The 22,752-nt window shown below is 41.4% G+C and overlaps 1 protein-coding gene across 5 annotated transcripts in view; it reads left to right on the top strand.

The window, feature by feature from the left end:
- The window catches only part of fam135a (family with sequence similarity 135 member A), a 310,864-nt gene that overhangs the window by 247,863 nt on the left and 40,249 nt on the right, over window positions 1–22,752 (top strand). For all 5 annotated transcript variants that reach the window (XM_043681729.1, XM_043681723.1, XM_043681738.1 and 2 more), the window contains one exon: window positions 17,058–17,149. In XM_043681729.1, the coding sequence (XP_043537664.1) occupies window positions 17,058–17,149 (92 nt within the window). The remainder of the gene's footprint in view (window positions 1–17,057; window positions 17,150–22,752) is intronic.

Below are 22,752 nucleotides of genomic sequence, written 5' to 3' on the forward strand. Positions count from 1 at the left end.
TTTCTGAGTAGGTTTTATTATGTAAATCTTTTATTGTCTTATCTTTTTGTTGTAACTCCAGTAATATTTCAGAATTTAACTCCTCTGCCTGATCCTGTGTCTGTTCAGGTCTTTCCTCTACCGTTTCACCAAACAGGGTGTCAACTAACTGGACTTCGACTCCTTCGTCTCTCTCTTTGGTTTTCCCTTCTTGCTTTAACTTACAACTGTGGGATTCTGTTACCACACCGTCCAGGAAAAATTCCAGGGTATTTTCCTTTTAACTCCTCAGTTCCCTAGTTTTCCTTCAGCTTCTCCACTACGAGGGACATCACTCCCACCTTTGATTCTGCTCGGTCATTTCCAAGAACAAATTGTATGCCTGGAATAGATACACTTTCAATCACTCCCACTTGTCACTTCCCCAGTCTTAAGTGAACTTTCCAATCTAATCTTACACAGGGGCTAAGTCCCTCTCCATCTATTCCACTCTTTCAGAAAGAGTGCAAATACTTTCATCTCTTAAAATTAAAGACTGACTAGCTTCCACATCTCTCAATATTTTAACTTCTTTACCTTCTTCCTCTGATCTTCCTGAGCAAACCTGACCCAGAGAGAGGTAGTCTTTGTACAGGTCGGGCACCACCTCACTATACAGCCTGTAACTAGGCCGTGCACTTTCCTGCAGCTCCTTGACAACTTTTGATATTTCCTTAACTAACTCAACTAATCCCACTGGTTTAATCACTGCTTCTTTTACCACATTCTTTATCCCAGTGCCTTTCCTAAACCACCAATACTGTGACTTTGTGTGTCCCACCTTATTAGAGTGAAAACACCTGAGGACTTTCACCTCCTTTTCATTTCTTGGGTTTCTTTTTTCACATGTAGCTAACTGTTCCCAGTGTAATCTACTTTTTGTTTTTCAATGAAGAATCTGCCTCTTTCCTATGGCACGGTGGCTCTGTGGTTAGCACTGCTGCCTCACAGCACCAGGGACTCAGGTTCAATTCCCGCCTCAGGCAACTGTCTTTGTGGAGTTTGCACTTTCTCCCCGTGTCTGCATGGGTTTCCTCCGGGTGCTTCGGTTTCCTCCCACAGTCCAAAGATGTGCAGGTTAGGTGAATTGGCCATGCTAAATTGCCCGTAGTGTTAGGTGCATTAGTCAGGGGTGAATGTAGAGGTAAAGGTCTGGTTGGGTTGCTCTTCAGAGGGTTGGTGTGGACTTGTTGGACGGAAGGGCCTGTTTCCACAATGTAGGGAACCTAATCTAATTTCTATCCCTCGTGGAATGAAATTGCTGTCGGAAGGTAGATTTTGATTTATGCACTAATATTCATCCACCATCTCTGTAACTCTTCCACTAGGGGCCCCACAATTTCTTGAAGAAGGGCCTGTGCCCGAAACGTCGAATCTCCTGTTCCCTGGATGCTGCCTGACCTGTGCTGTTCCAGCAATAAAGTTTCAACTTTGATCTCCAGCATCTGCAGACCTCACTTTCGCCCCACAATTTCTTCCCTAGCTTCCCACAACATGCTGAGATATACATGATCAGGTCCCTGGGATTTTTCTACCTTTATGCATTTTAAGACCTCCAGCACTACCACGTCTGTAATGTGGACTCGTTTCAAGATTGTTTATTTTTCTAAATTCCCTACCTTCCATGACTTTCTCCAAGGTAAATACTGATTTGAAATATTCGCTTAGGATTTCACCCATCTCCTGTGGTTCCACTCGTATATGTCCTCATTGATCTTTCAGGGGCCCTATTTTCTTTCTTTTACACTTAATTTACTTGTGGAATCTTCTGAGATTTTCCTTTATCCTGTCTGCTAAAGCTATCTCATGTCCCCTTTTTGCCCTCTTGATTTCCCTCTTCAGTGTACTCCTACCGTCCCTATACTTGATCCCTGCTTTCTATCCGTTACGTATGCCTCCTTTGTCTTGACCAGAGCCTTGGTATCTGTAGTCATCCTGTGTTCCCTACTCCTTCAGCCTTGCTGTCCACGCTAACAGGAACATGCTGACCCTGAGCTCTTGTTATCCTGCTTTTGAAAGCCTCCCACTTACCAGACATCATCTTACCTGTGAACAGTCTCCCCCAATTTTGAAAGATCTTGCCTAATACCATCAAAATTGGCTTTGTCCCAATTTAGGACGTTATCTTGTCAATAGACCTATCCTTTTCCATCACTCTTTTAAAACTAACAGAATTTTTAAATTTTTAATTAGAATTCCTGCAGTGTGGAAACAGGCCCTTCCGCCCAATAAGTCTACACCGCCCCTTCAAAGTGTATCCCATCCAGACCCAATACTCTACATTTTCCCCTGACTAATGCATCTAATCTAAACATCTCTGAACACTACGGACAATTTAGCATGGCCTGTTCACCTAACCTGCACATCTTTGGACCATGGGAGGAAACCGGAGCACCCGGAAGAAGCTCACGCAGACACGGAGAATGTGCAGACTCCACTCAGACAGTCGCCCGAAGCTGAAATCAAACCTAGGTCCCTGGCGCTGTGAGGCAGCAGTGCTAATCACTGAACCACCATGCCACTCCCAGACTTTTACAGTCACTGGTCCCAACATGACCCTCCTAACAGCTCAGTCAATTGCCCTGCCTTATGTGTTAAGTGGAGGTAGAATTTTGCCCCTTCTCTACCACGTCCATCTACGTATTGATTGAGAGTTTTCTTGAATACACTTGGCAAATCTCTCCCTATCCAAGCCCTTAACACCATGGGCAGTGTTTGTAAAGTTAAAATCCCCTACAATTACAACCCTATTATTCTTACAAATGTCTGCAATCTCTCTGTATATTTGTTCCTCAACTTCCTTCTGACTACTGCAGGGCTTGTCATACAGTCCCATTAAAGTGATTACCCCCTTCTTATTTCTCCGTTCCACCCATATAACTTTCCTGGATGATTCCTCAGGAACATCTAAGTAATACTGGATTGTTTTCAAGAATGCCATTGCTCCTCCTCTGTTTCCTTCTCTTCCCCTGCTTCTATCCTTCTGTCCTCATGTACCTTTGCAATAAGTTGCTAGTCCCTTCCCTTCCTCTATCATGTTTCTGTAATAGCTATGAAATCCCAGTATCATATTCCCATTCATATCTGAGTTCATCTGCCTTCCCTGTCAGACCTCTTGCATTGAAAGTAATGCAATTTAAATCACCAGTCTTCCTTTGTTCTCTGCTGTGCTCTTGCCTGCCTTATCTATTTAACTTCCTCTCTTTAACTTCTGTACCAGCCTTAACCTTCTCTTTTGTCTGCTTACTGCTTAGGGTTTCACCCCCTCACCCCCACCAGATGAGTTTCAACCCTCCTGAGTAGCTCTAGCCAATCTCCATGCCAGGATTTCGATCCCTCTCTAGTCCAAGTGCAATTCATCCCTCTTGTGCAGGTCACATCTACCCCCAGAAGAGATCCCAATGATTTAAAAATCACAGTCCCTACCCTGTGCACCAGCTCCTCAGCCACACATTCATCTGCCCCACCCTCCTATTCCTACTCTCACTAGCAACTGGCACCAGGAGTAATCCAGAGATTACTACCCTTGAGGTCTTTCCTAACTTCCGCAACTCTGCGGGACCTCATCTCTTTTTATACACAATGTTGTTGGTACCAATGTGTACAACAACCTCTGGTTACTCACGCTCCTCTGAGAATTTTCTGCAATGGCTATGAGACAGCTTGACACTCACAACATACCATCTGGAGTCTTGCTCACAGCCACAGAAATGCCTGTTTGTGCCCCTGATTTGTGTTATCTATCACAATCGCTCACTTGAATCTTGTCACATACTGCTTTACAGCAGAACTAGTCACAGTCATAGAGTCATAAAGATGTATAGCACGGAAAAAGACCTTTAGTCCAACTCATCCATGCCGACCTGATATTGTAAATTAATCTAGTCCCATTTGCCAGCATTTGGTCCATAGCCCTCTAAATCCTTCCTATTCAAATACCCATCCAGATACCTTTTAAATACTGTAATTGTACTGGCCTCCACCACTTCCTTTGGCAGCTCATTCCATACACATATTATACTCTGAGTGAAAAGGTTGCCCTTTAGTCACTTTTATATCTTTCCCCTCTCACCCTAAACCTATGCCGTCTTGCTCTGGACTCCCCAAACCCAGAGAAAAGATCTTATCTACTTATCCTATCCAAGCCCCTCATGATTTTATAAACCTCATATAAGGTCACCCCTCAGCCTTTGGCGTTAATGGGAAAACAGCCCCTGGCAACGTCCTTGTAAATCTTTTCTGAACCCTTTCAAGTTTCACAACATCCTTCCAATAGGTGGAAGACCAGAATTGCACGCAATATTCCAAAAGTGGCCTAACCAACGTCCTGTACAGCTGCAACATGATCTCTCAACTCCTATACTCAATGCTCTGACCAATAAGTGAAAGCATACCAAACACCACCTTCGTTATCCTATCTACCTGTGACTTTACTTTCAAGGAGCTATGAGCCTGCACTCCAAGGTCTTTTTGTTCAGCAACACTCCCGAGGACATTATCGTTAGGTGTATAAGTCCTGCTAAGATGTGCTTTCCCAAAATGTAGCACCTTGCATTTATCTAAATTAAACTCCATCTGCCACTCCTCAACCCATTGGCCCATCTGATCAAGATCCCATTGTAATCTGAGGTAACCTTCTTCGCTGTCCACTCTGCCTCCAATTTTGGTGTCATCTACAAACTTACTAACTATACTTCTTATGCTCACATCCAAACCATTTATATAAATTATGAAAAGTAGTGGACCCAGCACCGATCCTTGTGGCACTCCACTGGTCACAGGCCTCCAGTCTGAAAAACAACCCTCCACCACCACCCGGAATTGAACCCGGGTCTCTGGCGCTGTGAGGTCCATGAGACCTAACCTTGCTAACCAGTCTCCCATGGGAAACCTTGTCAAATGCCTCACTGAAGTCCATATAGATCACGTCCACTGCTCTGCCCTCATCAATCCTCTTTGTTACTTTTTCAAAATATTCAATCAAGTTCATGAAACACTATTTCTCATGCACAAAGCCATGTTGACTATCCCTAATCCGTCCTTGCCTTTCCAAATCCTGACCCTCAGGATTCCCTGCAACAACTTGCTCACCACTGACGTTAGGCTAACCGGTTCCCTGCCTTGTCCTTACCACCTTTCTTAAATAATGGTACCACATTCGCCAATCTCCAGTGTTCTGGCACCTCAACCAAATTTGTCAGACATGATTTCCCACGCACAAGCCATGCTGACTATCCCTAATCAGTTCTTTCCTTTCCAAATACATGTAAATCTTGTCCCTCAGGATTCCCTCCAACAAATTGCCCACCATTGACGTCGGGCTCACTGGTCTATAGTTCCCTGGCTTGTCTTTACCATCTTTCTTAAATAGTGACACCATGCTAGCCAACCTACAGACTTCTGGCACCTCACCTGTAACTATTGATGATACAAATATCTCAGCAAGAGGCCCAGCATCACTTCCCTAGCTTCCCACAGAGTTCTAGGGTACACCTGATCAGGTCATGAGGATTTATCCACCTTTATGTGTTTCAAGACATCCAGCACTTCCTCCTCTATGATATGCACATTTTTGAAGATGTCACCATACATTCTATATCTTCCATGTCTCTTCCACAGTAAATACTGGTGCAAAATACTCGTTTAGTATCTCCCCCATCTCCTGCGGCTCCACACAAAGGCTGCTTTGCTGATCTTTGAGCAGCCCTATTCTCTCCCTCGTTACTCTTTTGTCCTTTAATGAATTTGTAAAAACCCTTTGGATTCTCATTAACTCTATTTGCCAAAGCTATCTCATGTCCTCTTTTTGTCCTCCTGATTTCCCTCTTAAGTATACTCCTACTGCCTTTATACTCTTCTAAGGATTCATTCGATCTATGTTGTCAATACCTGACATATGTTTACTACTTTTTCTTAACCAAACCCTTAATTTCTCTAGTCATCCAGCATTCCCTACGCCTATCAGCCTTTCCTTTCAGCCTAAAGGAATATACTGTCTCTGGACTCTCGTTCTCTCATTTCTGAAGACTTCCCAGTTTCCAGCCGTCCCTTTACCTGCGAATATCTGTCCCCAAGAGCTTTTGAAAGTTCTTGCCTAATACTGTCAAAATGAGCCTTCCTTCAAATTAGTTAGATCTGGTCTATCCTTTTCCATCAGTATTTTCAAACCAATAGAATTATGGTCGCTGGTCCTAAAGTGCTCCCCCACTGTCACCTCAAGTCACCTGCCCTGCCTTATTTCCCAAGAGTAGATCAAATTTTGCACCTTCTCTAGTAGTTACATCCACATAACTGACTCAGAAAAGTTTCTTGTAATACTTAACAAATTCCTCTCCATCTAAACCCTTAACACAATGGCAGTCCTAGTTTATGTTTGTAAAGTTAAAATCCCCTATCATAACTGAAATCTCCTTATAAATTTGTTTCTCAATTTCCCTCTGACTATTAGGGGGTCTATAATACAATCCCAATAAGGTTTCTTATTTCTCAGTTCTTACCAAAGAACTTCCCTGGATGTATTTCCAGGAATATCCTCCTTAAGTACAGCTGTAATGCTATCCCCTATCAAAAACACCACTCCCCCCTCCTCTCTTGCTTCCCTTTCTGTCCTTCCTGTAACATTTGTATCCTGGAGCATTAAGCTGCCATCCTGTCCATCCCTGAGCCACGACTCTGGAATTGCTATGATATCCCAGTCCCATATTCCTAATTGTGCCCTGAGTTCATCTGCCTTCTCTGTTAGGCTTCTTGCATTAAATTAAATGCAGTTTAATTTATCAGTCTTACCTTGTTCTCTGTTTTGTTCCTTCTTGCCCTGACTGTTTGACTTGCTTCTTTTCTCAACTGTACCAGTCTCAGATTGATCTCTTACCTCACTTTCTCCTTGGGTTCCCCCTCCCCCCCACACACACACCTTACTAGTTCTCACAAATCTCCCTGCCAGCATATCAGTCCCTTCCAATTCAGGTGCAATCGGTCCTTCTTGTACAGGTCGCTTCTACCCCAGAAGAGATTCTAATGATCCAAAAATGTGAATCCTTCTCCCATACATCAGCTCTTCAGCCATGCATTCATCTGCTCCATCCTCCTATTCCTACCCTCACTCGCTCGTAGCATCAGTAGTAATCCAGATATTACCACCCTTGAAGACCTTTTTAAATTCATGCCTAACTCTCTCTCTCTTCTCCCTTCAGAATCTCATCCTTTTTCCCTTCCTATGTTGTTGGATCCAATGTGTACAGTGGCCTCCTGCTGGACCCTCTCCCCCTTGAAAACATTCTGCATCCTCTCTGAGACTCCCTTGATTCTGGCATCAGTGAAGCAACACACTATTCTGATCTTTCGTTGCTGGCTGCTGAAACATCTGTCTGTGCCCCTGAATAGAGAGTCCTCTATCACAATCTTTCGCATGGAACCCCTCATTACATTAGAGCCAGTATTGATACCAGAAACTTGGCTGTTCGTGCTACATTCCCCTGAAAGTCCATCACCCCCAACATTTTCCAAAACAGCATACTTGTTTGAAATGGGGATCGCCACAGAAGACTCCTGTACTATCCACCTACTTCTCCTACCTTTCTGTAAACCCATCTACCTGATTGTATTTGTGGCTTTTCTCCCTTTTTATAACTGTTATTGATCACACCCCCAGCTCTTTAAATTCCTCATTACCTCTAACTGTTGCTCCAACCAATCCATTCAATATGACAGGATTCGCAACTAATGACATTTTTTTGCAGATATAATCCTCAGTAACCCTTAAACTCTCCTGAAATACTCACATTCGGGAAGAAGAGCATGTCACTCTACTAAAGGCCATTTTGCTCCTTCTGCAGACCCAGAAAATAGCTCCGTCCTATTGCTCTACAAAACTCTGCTCCAGGCCAACCTTATTACCATATGGCTTATATTTTTAAAATTTAATCAAGAGACAGATCCCAATTAAAAACATATAATCAAGAAAGAACCCACTCTACTCACTATTGTAGATTTACAGCAAGGCTATGCTTAAACCTATTCTCTTATCTGTTTCTGTGCTGTGACTTCTCCCAGACAGATTTGATCTGCTGTGAAAGGACTATTTGAAAGACTTTCTTTTCCTTTGTTATTCAACTTTAAAATGCTCATCGTGCTCAGCTATATATTTATTTGCCAGTGGAAATAAGTTCAGTTCCAGACCCTTTGTAAAACGGCATGATTTTAGGAATTAATGGCCCATGATGCTTCTCTTGGACCAGAGCCCATTGCCCAAAATTCCATAAGTTATTTCAACATTGCCTTACCAAATGATCAAGTATTTTGTGTTGATGTAATGAAATACCATCAAAATACATCCCATATCTTAATATCCTTGTGCTGACTGGAAATGTTCAGTTTGAGTAATTTATTTCTACTTACTTTTGCTAATGAGGTTCTAAACATGATGAGCTTTTATTTTCTTATTTCATGCATCACCCATCTTCATACATATGTTACATTTGTTCATGAATATTTAGCAGCACTTTATTGTTACAGATTTTATTTAGCTTGTGCATTTTCAGATCGACATTAATGCAGAGCTAAAGCATTGATTTGGTGTTAACCATTCTTGATTGCTAATTCAATCATGAATTGGAACAGTGCTGCCATTGGAAACTCCAAGTCATTGTGTATCAAAGAAGCTATTGCTATTCCTTTTAAAAATCTTCTAATAAGCATGCCATGTATTAAAACTTCTGCAATGCACTGTTCTACCCTGCAGATGTTCAAAAGAAAGAACTTGGATTGCATAGAATATATAGCTCAAACTTCTGTTAGTTCAGCCAGTTGATGCTGGTTTTCTGCTTAAAGTAACCTTCTATCCTCCCTCACCTAATTACCAACATGATCCTCTACTCCTTTCTCCCTTGTATGCTTAACTAGCTTCCTCTTAAATACATTTACACGATATGTCTCAATATTCCTTGGAAGTTGGATATTTGCATCACATTGTTTCTTCTAAATTGCCTTTTTATTTCTTGAGAACCAATTTAATAGTTTCTATTTTGGTCTTTCCTGTGAGTATAAAAACACCATTTGTCTACTCTCTTTAAAAACCTTGAAAAACTTTGCAGGGCTTGTATAGATCAACCTTTAGCTTTCTCTTATTCCAATCTGTTCATTTTTTGCTGGTATAGTCCATCAGGCATTTGTTTGTATCCCAATCAGCACTGCGCAAAGTTTGTGCAAGTTCTGTTATACTAGAATTAAAACTCGGTGCTTGGTTTGCTTTCCCTGTATTGTAAGTTCTGAGGCAAATTAATAAATGGTGTACAGCAAAAGCTATTCTTATGAACTGAACACTGTATAAATCAGCAAAAAGTATATACCTCAAAAGACAGGGGTTTTACCGTATTATTGCAATATCAGTGATGTCTGAGTAATCAGCTGAGATTTAGAATTATCTTAGTTGTCACATACTCACATCAGTACAGTGAAACGTTTACAAGTTGCCACTTAGGGCACCATCTTAAGTACAAAGGTACAGATTCTTGAATACAAATTCTTAGGAGGATAAAATAGAAAAATGAAGAAATAACAAGTCCAGCATTACAGATTTTCAAAAGTACTAAATCATAGTAGAAAAATAAAGATATAAGAAGTTCAGTAAAAATAAAAACTAAAAAGAGGGTGTGAGTGAGAAGGCTCTTTGCTGTTAAGTTTTATTTAAAGCAAAGTTGCATTGTTAAGTTATTTTATACTGTAAATAAAGTTATAACAGTGGTGTGTGTACACCCTGCATTACTTTTCTGCTACTTTGTGTGTTTTTACATTGATCAACTGGAATATATGATCATCTAGTACACTCCTGATCACATAGGTGCTGGTTAATAAGAAGATTGCTGAGTTTGTATCCAACACCCCTTGTTCTTCTACCATGTAATATGAGATCATCTTACTTTTCTTAGCTGTAATATTAAATCTTAATTCCCTAAATGTTTATCCATTCTTTGAGTGCATTAATGCCATCCTTCATTTTGTTGCATTCATGCAGTCTCTGTTTGGTGTTTGCAATTTAAATATGTAATTTTTATTTAGAAGTCTTTCATAGACTTATTGATAAGCTTGGTCTTACACTGGAGCTTCCCAATTTCTGTCATTCCAAATTGTTACCTTTTATCCCTACTTTCTGCTTTCAGTCTTTCAGTCAGCTTGGAATCCATTCTGCTGGTTATCCCAACCCTGCGTGCTCTGACTACTTCATGATTCTGTTACTTAATTGGTATCCTAGTCTCCATTTTCTGTTACCTCTTCAACTGACTCAGGATTTGGTTGAGCAAGAATTTCTTTTTGTGATCTATTCCTGTTATTCGTTATTGTATTTTCGACTTTGTAGATATTTTTCAATTGTTTTTCCCTTCAGTATGTGTTCCTTTTTTTTCCTACTCCAGTTAAGTTGACTAGTCCATATTAGACAGTTTATCTCCTTCAATATAGGTGTAACATTTATCCTGCATATCTAGACATCCTTTAGTCTTCTAGAACAATGGTCATTTATACAGGGCCTTGGTGAGGCCACACCTTGAGTATTGTGTGCAGTTTTGGATTTCTAGTCTGAGGAAGGACAATCTTGCTATTGAGGGAGTCCAGCAAAGGTTCACAGGATGGCAGAACTGACATATAAAGGAAGACTGGATCGAGGAATTTAGAAGAATGACAGGGGATCTCACACAAATATATGAAATCCAGATGGGACATACATAAATGATTTGAGCATGAATATAGGATATATGGTTAATAATGTTGGAAATGACACCAAAATTGGTGCTGTAGTGGATTGCAAAAAAGGTTACTTCTGTGTACAATGGGACCTTGATCAGATGGGACAATGTGCCGAGGAGTGACAGATGGAGTTTAATTTAGATAAATGTGAGATGCTACATTTCAGAAAGGCTAATTAGGGCAGGACTTGTACTCTTAATGGTAAGGACCTGGGAGTGTTGCCGAACAAAAAGATCTTGGAGTGCAGGTTCATTGTTCCTTGATAGTGGAGTTGCAGGTAGACAGGCCAGTGAAGAAGGTGTTTGGTATGCTTGTCTTCATTTGTCAGTGCATTGAGTATGGGAATTGGGAGATCATGTTGCGGATGTCCAGACATTCCCACTAGCTACCTGATGAAGGAGCAGCACTTAGAAAGCTTGTAATTCCAAATAAACCTGTTGGACTATAAGTTGCCATTGTGTGATTTTTAACTTTGTACCAGACAATGGTTATGCCACTTCTGGAATACTGTGCTTAGTTCTGATCTTCCCACTATAGAAAAGATGTTGTGAAATATGAAAGGGTTCAGAAATGATTTACATCAATTTTGCCAGGGTTGGAGGATTTGGATCTATAGGGAGAGGCTGAATAGGCTAGGATTATTTTATCTGGAGTGTCAGAGGCTAAGGGGGTGACCTTATAGGGGTTTATAAAATTGCGAAGGGCATGGATAGGGTAAATAACCAAGGTTTCTTTTCCCTGTGGTGGGGAATCCAAAACATGAGAACATAGATTCATGTGAGAGGGGAAAGATTTAAAAAGGAGCTGAGGGGCAACTTTTTCATACACAGGGTCAAATAAAAGGATGAACTACCAGAGGAAGTGGTAGAGGCTGGTGCAATTACAACATTTAAAAGGCATCTGGATGAGTTTATGAATAGAAAAGGTTTCGAGGGATATGGGCTTAAAGCTGGCAGATGGGGCTGCATTAATTTAGGATATCTCGTCAGCATGGACACATTGGACCGAAGGGTTTGTTTCTGTGCTGTATATCTCTAAGACCATAGGACTGGACAAACTAGATGCTAGAAGAATGTTCCTGATGTTGGGAAAAGTCTAGAACTAGGGATCACTTTCTAAAAAGGGATAAGCTATTTAGGAATGAGTTGAGGAAGCATTTCTTCACTCAGAGTTGTGGGCTTGCAAAATTCTCTACCACAGAAAGCTGTAGGGGCCAGTTTGCTAGATATATTCAGAAGGAAGCTGGCCATGTCCCATGCTGCTAAAGGGATCAAGGAGAGAAAGTGGGAGTGGGATACTGAAATTGCCTGATCAGATTGACTGGTGGTACAGGCTCAAAGGGCTGAATGGCCTACTTCTCCACTTATTTTCCATGTTTCTGTAGTACCTTATGAAATGTGTGTAATAATGTCTTTGCTATCTATCTCCACTCTAGTTATTTTCTAATTGGTTTATTTTGATCCATTCTGATTGTTTTAAATGCTGTCTTTCACAGCCTTAGAACATCCCAAAGTGCCCAATTAATGTCATCATAATGTGGAAAATACAGCAGCTAATTAGCCCATCAAAGTCCCATAAACAGCAATATGACGACCAACATTTTTAAAGACACTGGTTGAGGAATTAATATAGATTCAGACATGATGTTTCATTTCTCCTTTTCAAAATAGTGCCAACTGGGAGATCAGATGTGGCAGATCGTCATTCTGATGTGACATTTAATTTGGGCTCGGGGTTCAACAAAAAAAACCTAAATTATTTTGAATCTCTATTTTAAAAATGTCAATTTAAACAGTGACTGAGTTAATGCATGCCTTGGGCCTCAGAAAAACATTTTCTTTCATTTTGCATGTCAATGGCTGCGTAATGGTCTGGGCATTTCAAAAATTAGTCTTAATGTTGACTTGCACTTGAAAATATAAAATGAGCAAGCAAGAATTTTTGAAGTTTAAACATAGAGTTAATTTAGATTACAGCAGAAAACGAAAATGTTTTTGAAAAGTAATACATGAATTCTGACACAAAATTCTAAAACAGGATTGGAAGAATTAGGATGTTCAAGACAACAGAATTGGGTTGTTCTAGATTTTATTTGAATTTAAAACTGTTTCTTGGTAACTTGTAGCATTAATACACCAAGGAGCTGGAAGTAACATTTGTTAAATGAGGTAATGGGGAATTCCGTGGATCTCTCGGGGAACGCAGGTTAGAAGTTCACATAAAATACAGTCTCCTGAACACCTGCTGAATTTCCTAAAATAATATTTGTTTTCAAAGTAAATATTAATTTATTAATCAGTTGAATTCAGCCAATATGAACACTTCAATAATGAAAGAACTTTATTTTTCTCCTACGTAGTCAATATTTACTGCAAACTATGATGAAATAATTAAGTTAAATGATCATGCATAAATGAGAAAATGTAATTTAGTTGACACATTTGAGAAGTCTCATCTTTTTATTTAAACACTAAAATGTATTACAATTGCTAATCTGCTCTACGAAAGCTAAAACTGTAATATTTCGTTGCTGTGCCATTTCATACTTTGTAGTGTCACACTGATTCTTATTGAATTACTTGCCTTCTTTCACATTTGTATGAAGGAGCATGCAAGCATCAAATCTTTGTACAGATTTTCTTTTTTGTTTTTTTTTCGTGGGATGTCAGTATCACTGAACAGGCCAGTATTTATTATTCATTTCTATTTGCCCTAGAGAAGCTGGTTGTGAGCTGCATATGGTGTAAGTATACCCTTAGTGCTATTAGAATGGGAATTCCAGGAGTTTGAGCCAGTAATGATGAAGCAATATCAATATACTTCCAAGTCAGGGTGGTGTATGGCTTTGAGGGGAACTTGCAGCTGATAGTGTTCCCTCCCACCCCTATCCCGACATAAGATCACAAGCTTGGATAGATGCACACTGATGTCACTGTGTGCTGCTGGTAGAGGAAGTAAGTGTTGACAGTGTATAAGATGCATTATCCTGCATTATCCTGGATGACTTCTGGCTTCTTGAGTCTCATCACAGCTGCATTCAAGCAGGCAGGTGGAGGGTATTCTATACACTTCTGCCTTGAAATTGGTGAGCATGCTCTGGGGTGACTGGAGGCGAATTACTCGCTCAATAATTCCGAGCCACAGAGCTGCAATTGTAACCATGTAATTTATAAAGATACAGCTGGTCGAGGTCAGTTTCTGCTCTAATAAGGAGACTAAACCTGCACACAGTACCAAGGTTCACCAAGACTCTGTGCAATTGCAGCACAACATTCTGCTCCTGTACTCAGATCCTCATATGCAAGGTTCACTGGGATAACTCACCATGTCTTCCACGTCTTCTTTGACAAAACCTTTCAAACATGTGACCTTTACAACATAAGAGCAGCTGATGTATGAGAATGCCACACCTGCAGGTTCCCCTCCAAACCACTCACCATCGAGATGTAGAAATATGTTGCTGTTCTTCCACTGCTGGGTCAAAATCCTGGCATTCACTTCCTAACAGAACTGAGGGTGTCCCGACACCCCAAAGAATACAATGGTTCAACCAGCTAGCTCGGAGTCCCCACCACCACTGCAATTAGCACTGGGCAATAAATTCTGATCTCGTCAGCAAGGCTCATATTCCATAAATGAGAGCTGGGGGGGGAAACAAACTTTACTTGCTGTAGTGTCACTGGATTGACACCTCATTGGTGAGTACGTATTCTTGGTGCTGCTCTTGGCATGCCCCCCTGCATTCTTCATTAAACCAGGGTTGATGTCCTGACTTGCTGGTAGTGGTACAGTGGGGAATATATTGGTCCATGAGATTACAGATTGTGGTTGAATACAATTCTATTGCTGCTGATTACCTAAAATGCTTCATGAATGCACAATTCTGTTCAAAATCTATCCTTATTACTACTGTAATTGTGCCACACTGTAGGATAGAGGATGTGCCCAGTGTAAAGATGGAATCTTGTCAAGGTATATGGACTGTGCGTGGTGACTCATAGCATTTCTGCTAGGTAGATTGGTGGGTGAGTTTAAGTAGAATTTCCCCCTTGTTTCCCTCACCACCTGCTATGAAATGTAGGACTTGGCCAGTTTAGTCATTCTTAGTGAGGAATATTGAAATCCCCATCCAGAGCAGACTCTGAATCCTTACCACCATCAGCGCTTCTTTCAACTCATGTTCAATGTGGAACTGTTTCATCAGCTGAGGAGTGAATGCAATAGTTCAGCTGTTCTAATTTTGGTACAAATCCCCAGATTTTGATCATAAGTATTTGGCAGGATTGATGCGGCTGCTTTACCATGGCAGTGAATCGGTCAATGCCAGAATATATAACTTCACCTTCAACAACAAGATCTACAAACAAATCAATGGGATACCTATGGGATTACCAATATCAGGGCTTATAGCCAATATAGTTATGCAGAGGTTAGAACGAACACTTCCCACCATCCAGACAAAACTTTGGGTCCGCTATGTGGATTACACCTTTGTCATCACGAAACGCAGCAAATTAGAATAAACCCACAAACACATAAACAACATCCTTACTGGTATAAAGTTCACCAAAGAGGCAGAGAACAACAACAGACTCCCCTTCCTAGACATCACTGTAGAGTGAAAAGCCAATGGAGAGCTGCAGACCAGCATCTACCACAGTGCCACATACACTGACTAGATTCTTGACTACAGGAGCAATCATCCTAACACCCACAAACTGAGCTACATCAGGACACCATTTAAACGAGCCACAAAACACTGCAGCACCCAGGAACTATGAGAAGCCAAGGAAAAACACTTATACGACGCATTCAGGAACAACAGGTACCCGATAAGCACAGTCTGCTGATTCCTGTACAGCAGACTTAAATAGGAAGACACAACATGCCCAGAGATTCTAGCCACTCTGCCATACATCAAAGACATCTTTCAGTTGAGGACCAGACTACTCCGGCCCCTAGGCATCACGGTAGCCCACAAACCTACTACCACACTGATAGCCCTGATAAATTTAAAGGACCGTGTACCAACAACCAGAAGAACGAATGTCATATACAAAATACCCTGCAAGGACTGCAACAAACATTACATTGATCAAACAGGCAGGAAGCTAGCCACCAGGATACATGAGCACCAACAAGCCATCAAAAGACTGTGCGCAGTTTTGGTCTCCTTGCTTAAGAAATGATATACTGGCACTAGAAGGGGTATAGACGAGGTTCACTAGGTTGATTCCGGAGTCGTCTTATGAGAATAGACTGAGGAGACTTGGATTATATTCATTGAAATTCAGAAGAATGAGGGGGAGTCTTATAGAAATATATATAGAACTATGAAGGGAATAGATAAGATAGAAGTAGAGAGGATGTTTCCACTGACAGGTGAAACTAGGACAAGAGTGTATAGTCTCAAGATTAGAGGGACAGAATTGAGAAGGAACTTCTTCACTCCGAGAGTTGTAAATCTATGGAATTCCTTGCCCAGTGAAGTAGTTGACGCTACTTCAGTAAATGTTTTTAAAGCTAAGATAATTTTTAACAATAAAGGAATTAAAGGATATGGTGAGAGTGCAGGTAAGTGGATCTGAGTCCATGAAAAGATCAGTCGTGATCTTATTAAATGGCGGAGTAGGCTCAAAGGGCCAGACGGCCTATTCCTGCTCCTGTTTCTTATGTTCTTGTGGCATGATTAACTATCACTGGTATCCATACACATAGACGAAGAGGGACACCAGTTTGACTGGGACTACATCCATCCTGGGACAGGCTAAACAAAGACATGCATGGGAATTCCTGGAGGCCTGGCATTCAAACCAAAGCTCCATTTAAAAAAAATATCAATTTGGACCCCATTGACCAACCTCTCAGAAACAGAGCTGGAATATATATCACCCACCACAACATGCCAAGACATACAAATACCAAGCAGGACACTTGATTAGAGGCACTCTGATTATATTACCTAGTATGGTGATGAAATGTCTAAGAACAATTCTATCAGCTCAGTGAGCAAACTTATAACCAGAGCAATGTACATTGAAGAAAATACAAAAGTTTTATGTATTTGAGTTGGCTAAGCTCGCCTTTGTTCTTAAATAGTGAAAAATGTAGTAGAACACTAGGTGATTTCCTTATTACTTGAGAAAAATGCCCAGTTAGAGCTTAGTCAGGTAAATCTTCAGATTTCTTAAACCACGGCAGCAATGTCCATATGTAGCAAACATAATGTAAAGCAAACTTTTCTTTTAAAAAAGACCCATCAACTTAACCAAAAATGTTCTTGTTTTGCTTGTCTGCAGGAAACAGTGCAGATCTCCGTTTGGTAAAAACCTACATTGAACTTGGTTTACCAGGAACCCAAATAGAGTTCCTTATGTCAGAGAGGAATCAGGTAAGCTAATTTTGTTTTCAAATCTCCCAGTGCAATGAATTTTATTAGAGTTGAAATTCAGTAGATCAAGGTAATGGACTTGGTTTGTTCAAGTGAGTTTGCATGTCTCACTGGCCGCGGGGCTTTGACTTAAAAATTTAAATATCTCGCTCATTCAGCACAATGTTCACCTACAACTTCAAATCAACTAAGAGTTGTTTTAATTTAGTAAGTATTCAGTTTGATGTGAAATATGCACCTTGGACCTGATAGGTCACAAGTCTATAAGTAATCAAAATACTTTTGGACTAATCAGAACTCTCTAAGGATGGATATGTTTTATGTAATTTAATTGAAACTTTTTGAGCAATTCACTGAGAGTAAGTGAGTGGTAATTAAATTAGATTCTTGAAGTGTTAGAGGATCTTTTATATTATAGAGTAAAAGAGTCATAGAGTCATACAGCTTGGAAACAGACTCTTCGGTCCAACTAGTCCATGGTGACCATGTTCCCAAACCAAACCAGTCCCACTTGCCAGCATTTGGCCCTTATCCCTAATCTTTCCTATCCTTATACCCATCCAAATGTCTTTTAAATTTTGTAAATGTTGTTTACTAAAGAAGTTGAAGGTCTTGTCAAGAGGAAGAAGAATGCTTATGTAAGGATGAGGCGTGATGACTCATTTAGAGAGTAATAAGTTAGCCAGAAAAGATTTAAAGAGAGGACTAAGAAGAGCCAGGAGGGGACATGAGAAATTGTTGGCAGATAGGATCAAGAAAAGCCCTAAGGTCTTCTATAGGTATATCAAGAGTAAAAGAATAACTAGAGTAAGACTAGGGCCAATCAAAGACAGTAGTGGAAAGTTGTATGTGGAATCTGAGGACATAGGGGAAGCGCTTAATAAATACTTTTCGTCATTGCAAAAAGGCAATGTTAGTGAGAACACAGAGATACAGGCTACTAGATTAGATAGGATTGCGGTTGACAAAGAAGAGATTTTAGCAATTCCAGAAGATCTGAAAATAGATAAGACCCCTGGGCCAGATGGGAGTTTTCCTTGGATTCTCTGGGAAGCCAGGGAGGACATTGCAGAGCCTTTGGTTTTGATCTTTATGTCATAATTGTCGATAGGAGTAGTGCCAGAAGACTAAAAGATAGCACATATTTTTCCCTTGTTTAAAAAGGGGAGTCAGGACAACCCTGGTAATTATAGGCCAGTGAGCCTTACTTTGGTTGTGGGTAAGGTTTGGAAAAGGTTATAAGAAAGAGCATTTATAATCATCTGGAAAGGAATAATTTGATTAGGGATAGTGACAGGTAGGTCGTGCTTCACCTTATTGAGTTCTTCGAGAAGGTGACAAAACAGGTGGATGAAGGTAAAGCGGTTGATGTGGTGTATATGGTGTAAGCCATTTGATATGATTCCACAAGATATGCAGAGAGTTGTGAATGCATGGAATGTGTTGCCAAGCGAGGTAGTGGAAACGAAGTCATTGGGGACATTTAAGCGACTGCTGGACATGCACATGGATAGCAGTGAGTTGAGGGGTGTATAGGTTAAGTTAATCTATTTTACATTAGGATTAAGTCTCGGCACAACATCATGGGCCTAAGGGCCTGTTCTATGCTGGACTTTTCTATGTCTATGTCTATCTATGTACATAGACTGCTGCACAAAATGTGGAGTTTCGGGATTGAAGGTGATTTAGTGGTTTGGATCAGAAATTGGCTACCTGAAAGAAGACAGAAGGTGGTGGTTGATGGGAAATGTTCATCCTGGAGCTCATGTACCAGTGGTGTGCCGCAATCATCTGTTTTGGGGCCACTGCTGTTTGTCATTTTTATAAATGATCTGAATGTGGGCATAGAAGGATGGGTTAGTAAATTTGTGGATTTATGGATCATGTTGTAAGCAGAATTGTGGATAGTGCCAAAGGATGTTGTGTGTTACAGAGGGACATAGATAAGATTCAGAGCTGGGCTGAGAAATGGCAAATGGAGTTTAATGCAGAAAAGTGTAAGGTAGTTCACTTCGGAAGAAATAACAGGAATGCAGAGTACTGGGCTAATGGTAAAAGTCTTGGCAGTGTAGATGAACAGAGAGATCTTGGTGTCCAGGTACATAAATCCCTGCATGTTGCCAACTAGGTTGATAGGGTTTTTAAGCAGACATATGGTGTTTTGGCATTTATTGGTAGGGGAATTGAGTTTTGGAGCTACGAGGTCATGCTTCAGCCGTAAAAGACACTGGTAAGCCCGCACCTGGAATATTGCATACGGTTCTGGTGACCAAAGTATAGGAAGGACGTGGAAGCTTTGGAAAGGGTTCAGAGGAGATATACTCGGATGTTGCCTGGTATGAAAGTACCCCAAACGGACCCCACCACCAGAGATATATTTCTGTCCCCTCACCTATCAGCATTCCGAAAAGACCACTCCCTCCGTGACTCCCCTCGTCAGGTCCACACTCCCCACCAACCCAACCTCCACTCCCAGCACCTTCCCCTGCAACCGCAAGAAATGCAAAACTTGCGCCCACACCTCCCCCCTTACTTCCCTCCAAGGCCCCAAAGGACAGTTCCATATCCGCCACAAATTCACCTGCACCTCCACACACATCATCTATTGCATCCGCTGCACCCGATGTGGCCTCCTTTATATTGGGGAGACAGGCCGCCTACTTGCGGAACGTTTCAGAGAACACCTCTGGGACACCCGGACCAACCAACCCAACCACCCCGTGGCTCAACACTTCAACTCCCCCTCCCACTCCACCAAGGACATGCAGGTCCTTGGACTCCTCCACCGCCAGACCATAGCGCCCCTCCCCCAAGTCCCTCCTCCCTACCTTTTATCTTAGCCTGCTGGACACACTTTCCTCATTCCTGAAGAAGGGCTTATGCCCGAAACGTCGATTCTCCTGTTCCCTGGATGCTGCCTGGCCTGCTGTGCTTTTCCAGCAACACATTTTCAGCTCTGATCTCCAGCATCTGCAGTCCTCACTTTCTCCTGGTATGAAAGGAAGGTCTTACGAGGAAAGACGGAGGGAACTGAGGCTGTTTTCATTGAAGAGAAGAAGGTTGAGAGGTGACTTAATCGGGACGTGTAAGACAATCAGAGGGTTAGATAGGGTGGACAGTGAGAGCCTTTTTCCTTGGGTGGTGAAGGCTAACACGAGGGGGCATAGCTTTAAATTGAGGGGTGACAGATTTTGGACAGATATCGGGGTAGTCTCTTTACTCAGAGAATAGCAGGGGTGTGGAACGGCCTGTCTGCAACTGTGGTAGACTTGCCGATGTTAAGGGTATTTAAATTGACATTGGACATACATCTGGATAATAATGGAATGGTATAGGTTAGATGGGCATCAGAATAATTTCATAGGTCAGCGCAACATCGAGAGCCAAAGGATGAACTGTGCTGTAACGTTCAATGGTCTATGTACCTGAATTCATCACTTCTTCTGGCAGTTTATTGCACTCTCTGTGCAATATTACTCTCTGTGTAAAAGCAAAGTTGCCCTTCATGTCCTTTTAAATCTTTCTCCCCTCTCCTTAAAAATGTTCCACCTTGTTTTGAATTCCACTATCGTCGGTAAAAGATCCTTGCTCTTCACCTGATCTATGCCCCTCATATTTTATAAACCTCTGTAAGGTCACCCCTTAACCTTTTATGCTCCAGTGAAAAAGGTCCAAGCTATCCAGTCGATCTTTATGACTCGAATCATCCTTAACTGGCAACGTCCTAGTAAATCTTTTCTAGATCCTCTCCAATTTAATAATATCTTTCCTATAGCAGGGCAACCAGAGCTAGACACAGTACTCCAGAATAGACCTCACCAACATCCAATATAATCTCAACACGATGTCCTAACTCCTATACTCAAAGCTCTGAGCTTTGAAGGTAAACGTGCTAAATGCTTTCTTAACCACCCTGTTTACATTTGACACACATTTTAAAGAATTATGTTTCTGAATCCCTATGTGTCTCTGTATTACACCACTACCAAGGGCCCTACCATTAATTGTATTAATCCTGCCCTTGTTTATTTTACCAAAATGCAATGCCATTTATCCAAAATAATCTCCATATGCCACTCCTCCACCCATTGACCCAATTGATCAAGATCTCTTTGTCATCTTAGATAACCTTCTTCAGTGTCCACTATACCCCTCAATTTTAGTGTCATCTGCAAACTTACTAACCATGTCTCCTGAATTCTCAACCAAATCGATTGTATAAATGATAAACAAAAGTAGACCCAGTACCAATCCTGTGGAACACCACTGGTCACAGGCCTCCAGTCTGAGAAACAACCCTGCAGCACTACCCTATTCTCCAACCGTCAAGCCAATTTTGTATCCAATTGATGCTTTATCCCTGAATCCCATGTGCTCTAACATCACTAATTAGTCAACCGTGCAGAACCTTATCAAAGGCTTTGCTAAAGTCCACGTAAAACAAAGTATTTCACTCTGCTGTCATCAACGTTTTTGGTTACTTGCTCAAAAAACTCAAAGTTTAACTTGACTGTGTAATTGTAGCACAGAATATCATTGCCAGCCCAGCGTTTAGCCACTACACCATTCAAAAGAAAATAGTTTATTTCTGTCATCCTGTTCAGATATCAAGCACTCAAGCTAGCATAGGTTCTAAGAACTTAGATAAAGGTTTGATCCTTTTGGACATTCATCAACAGCTCAAAAAAGCAAAGTTTAATTGCGCAACTGAATGATTTCCAAATCACTTATCCTCTCCCATTAAAAACTAACTGAAGACTGAACATTCTGAAGACTGACTATTTTATTCTGTGCTCACAACAAGCATCTAGTGCTTTTAAAAAACTGCTTTTCTCTTCTTCAGCGCTTTTCCCAATGATTTTGAATCCATGGCTTCCACATACTAACTTACTCAGCAGGGAGAATCATTCCACTAAAATCATATTATGTCAAAAACCATAATCAGGTCACCTTAACTGTTTCAAAGACAATAGTGCTAATGGACCCAACAAAGCTCATTGAAATCCCTCATCCTTGGTAATCCCTCTGCATTCTAAGGACATCATTACTTGCTTGATATGTTGATATGTAGCTGAAAATGTGTTGCTGGAAAAGCGCAGCAGGTCAGGCAGCATCCAGGGAACAGGAGAATCGACGTTTCGGGCATCAGCCCTTCTTCAGGAATGAGGAAAGTTTGTCCAGCAGGCTAAGATAAAAGGTAGGGAGGAGGGACTTGGGGGAGGGGCGTCGGAAATGTGATAGGTGGAAAGAGGTCAAGGTGAGGGTGATAGGTCAGACGGGAGTGGGGGCGGAGAGGTCGGGAAGAAGATTGCAGGTTAGGAAGGCGGTGCTGAATTCGATGGATTTGACTGAGACAAGGTGGGGGGAGGGGAAATACCTTGTCTCAGTCAAATCCATCGAACTCAGCACCGCCTTCCTAACCTGCAATCTTCTTCCCCACCTCTCTGCCCCCACCCCAGTCTGGCCTATCACCCTCACCTTGACCTCTTTCCACCTATCACATTTCCAACGCCCCTCCTCCAAGTCCCTCCTCCCTACCTTTTATCTTAGCCTGCTGGACAAACCTTCCTCATTCCTGAAGAAGGGCTTAAGCCCGAAACGTC

The sequence above is a fragment of the Chiloscyllium plagiosum genome, chromosome 3, assembly GCF_004010195.1.
Source record: "Chiloscyllium plagiosum isolate BGI_BamShark_2017 chromosome 3, ASM401019v2, whole genome shotgun sequence".
NCBI lineage: Eukaryota > Metazoa > Chordata > Chondrichthyes > Orectolobiformes > Hemiscylliidae > Chiloscyllium > Chiloscyllium plagiosum.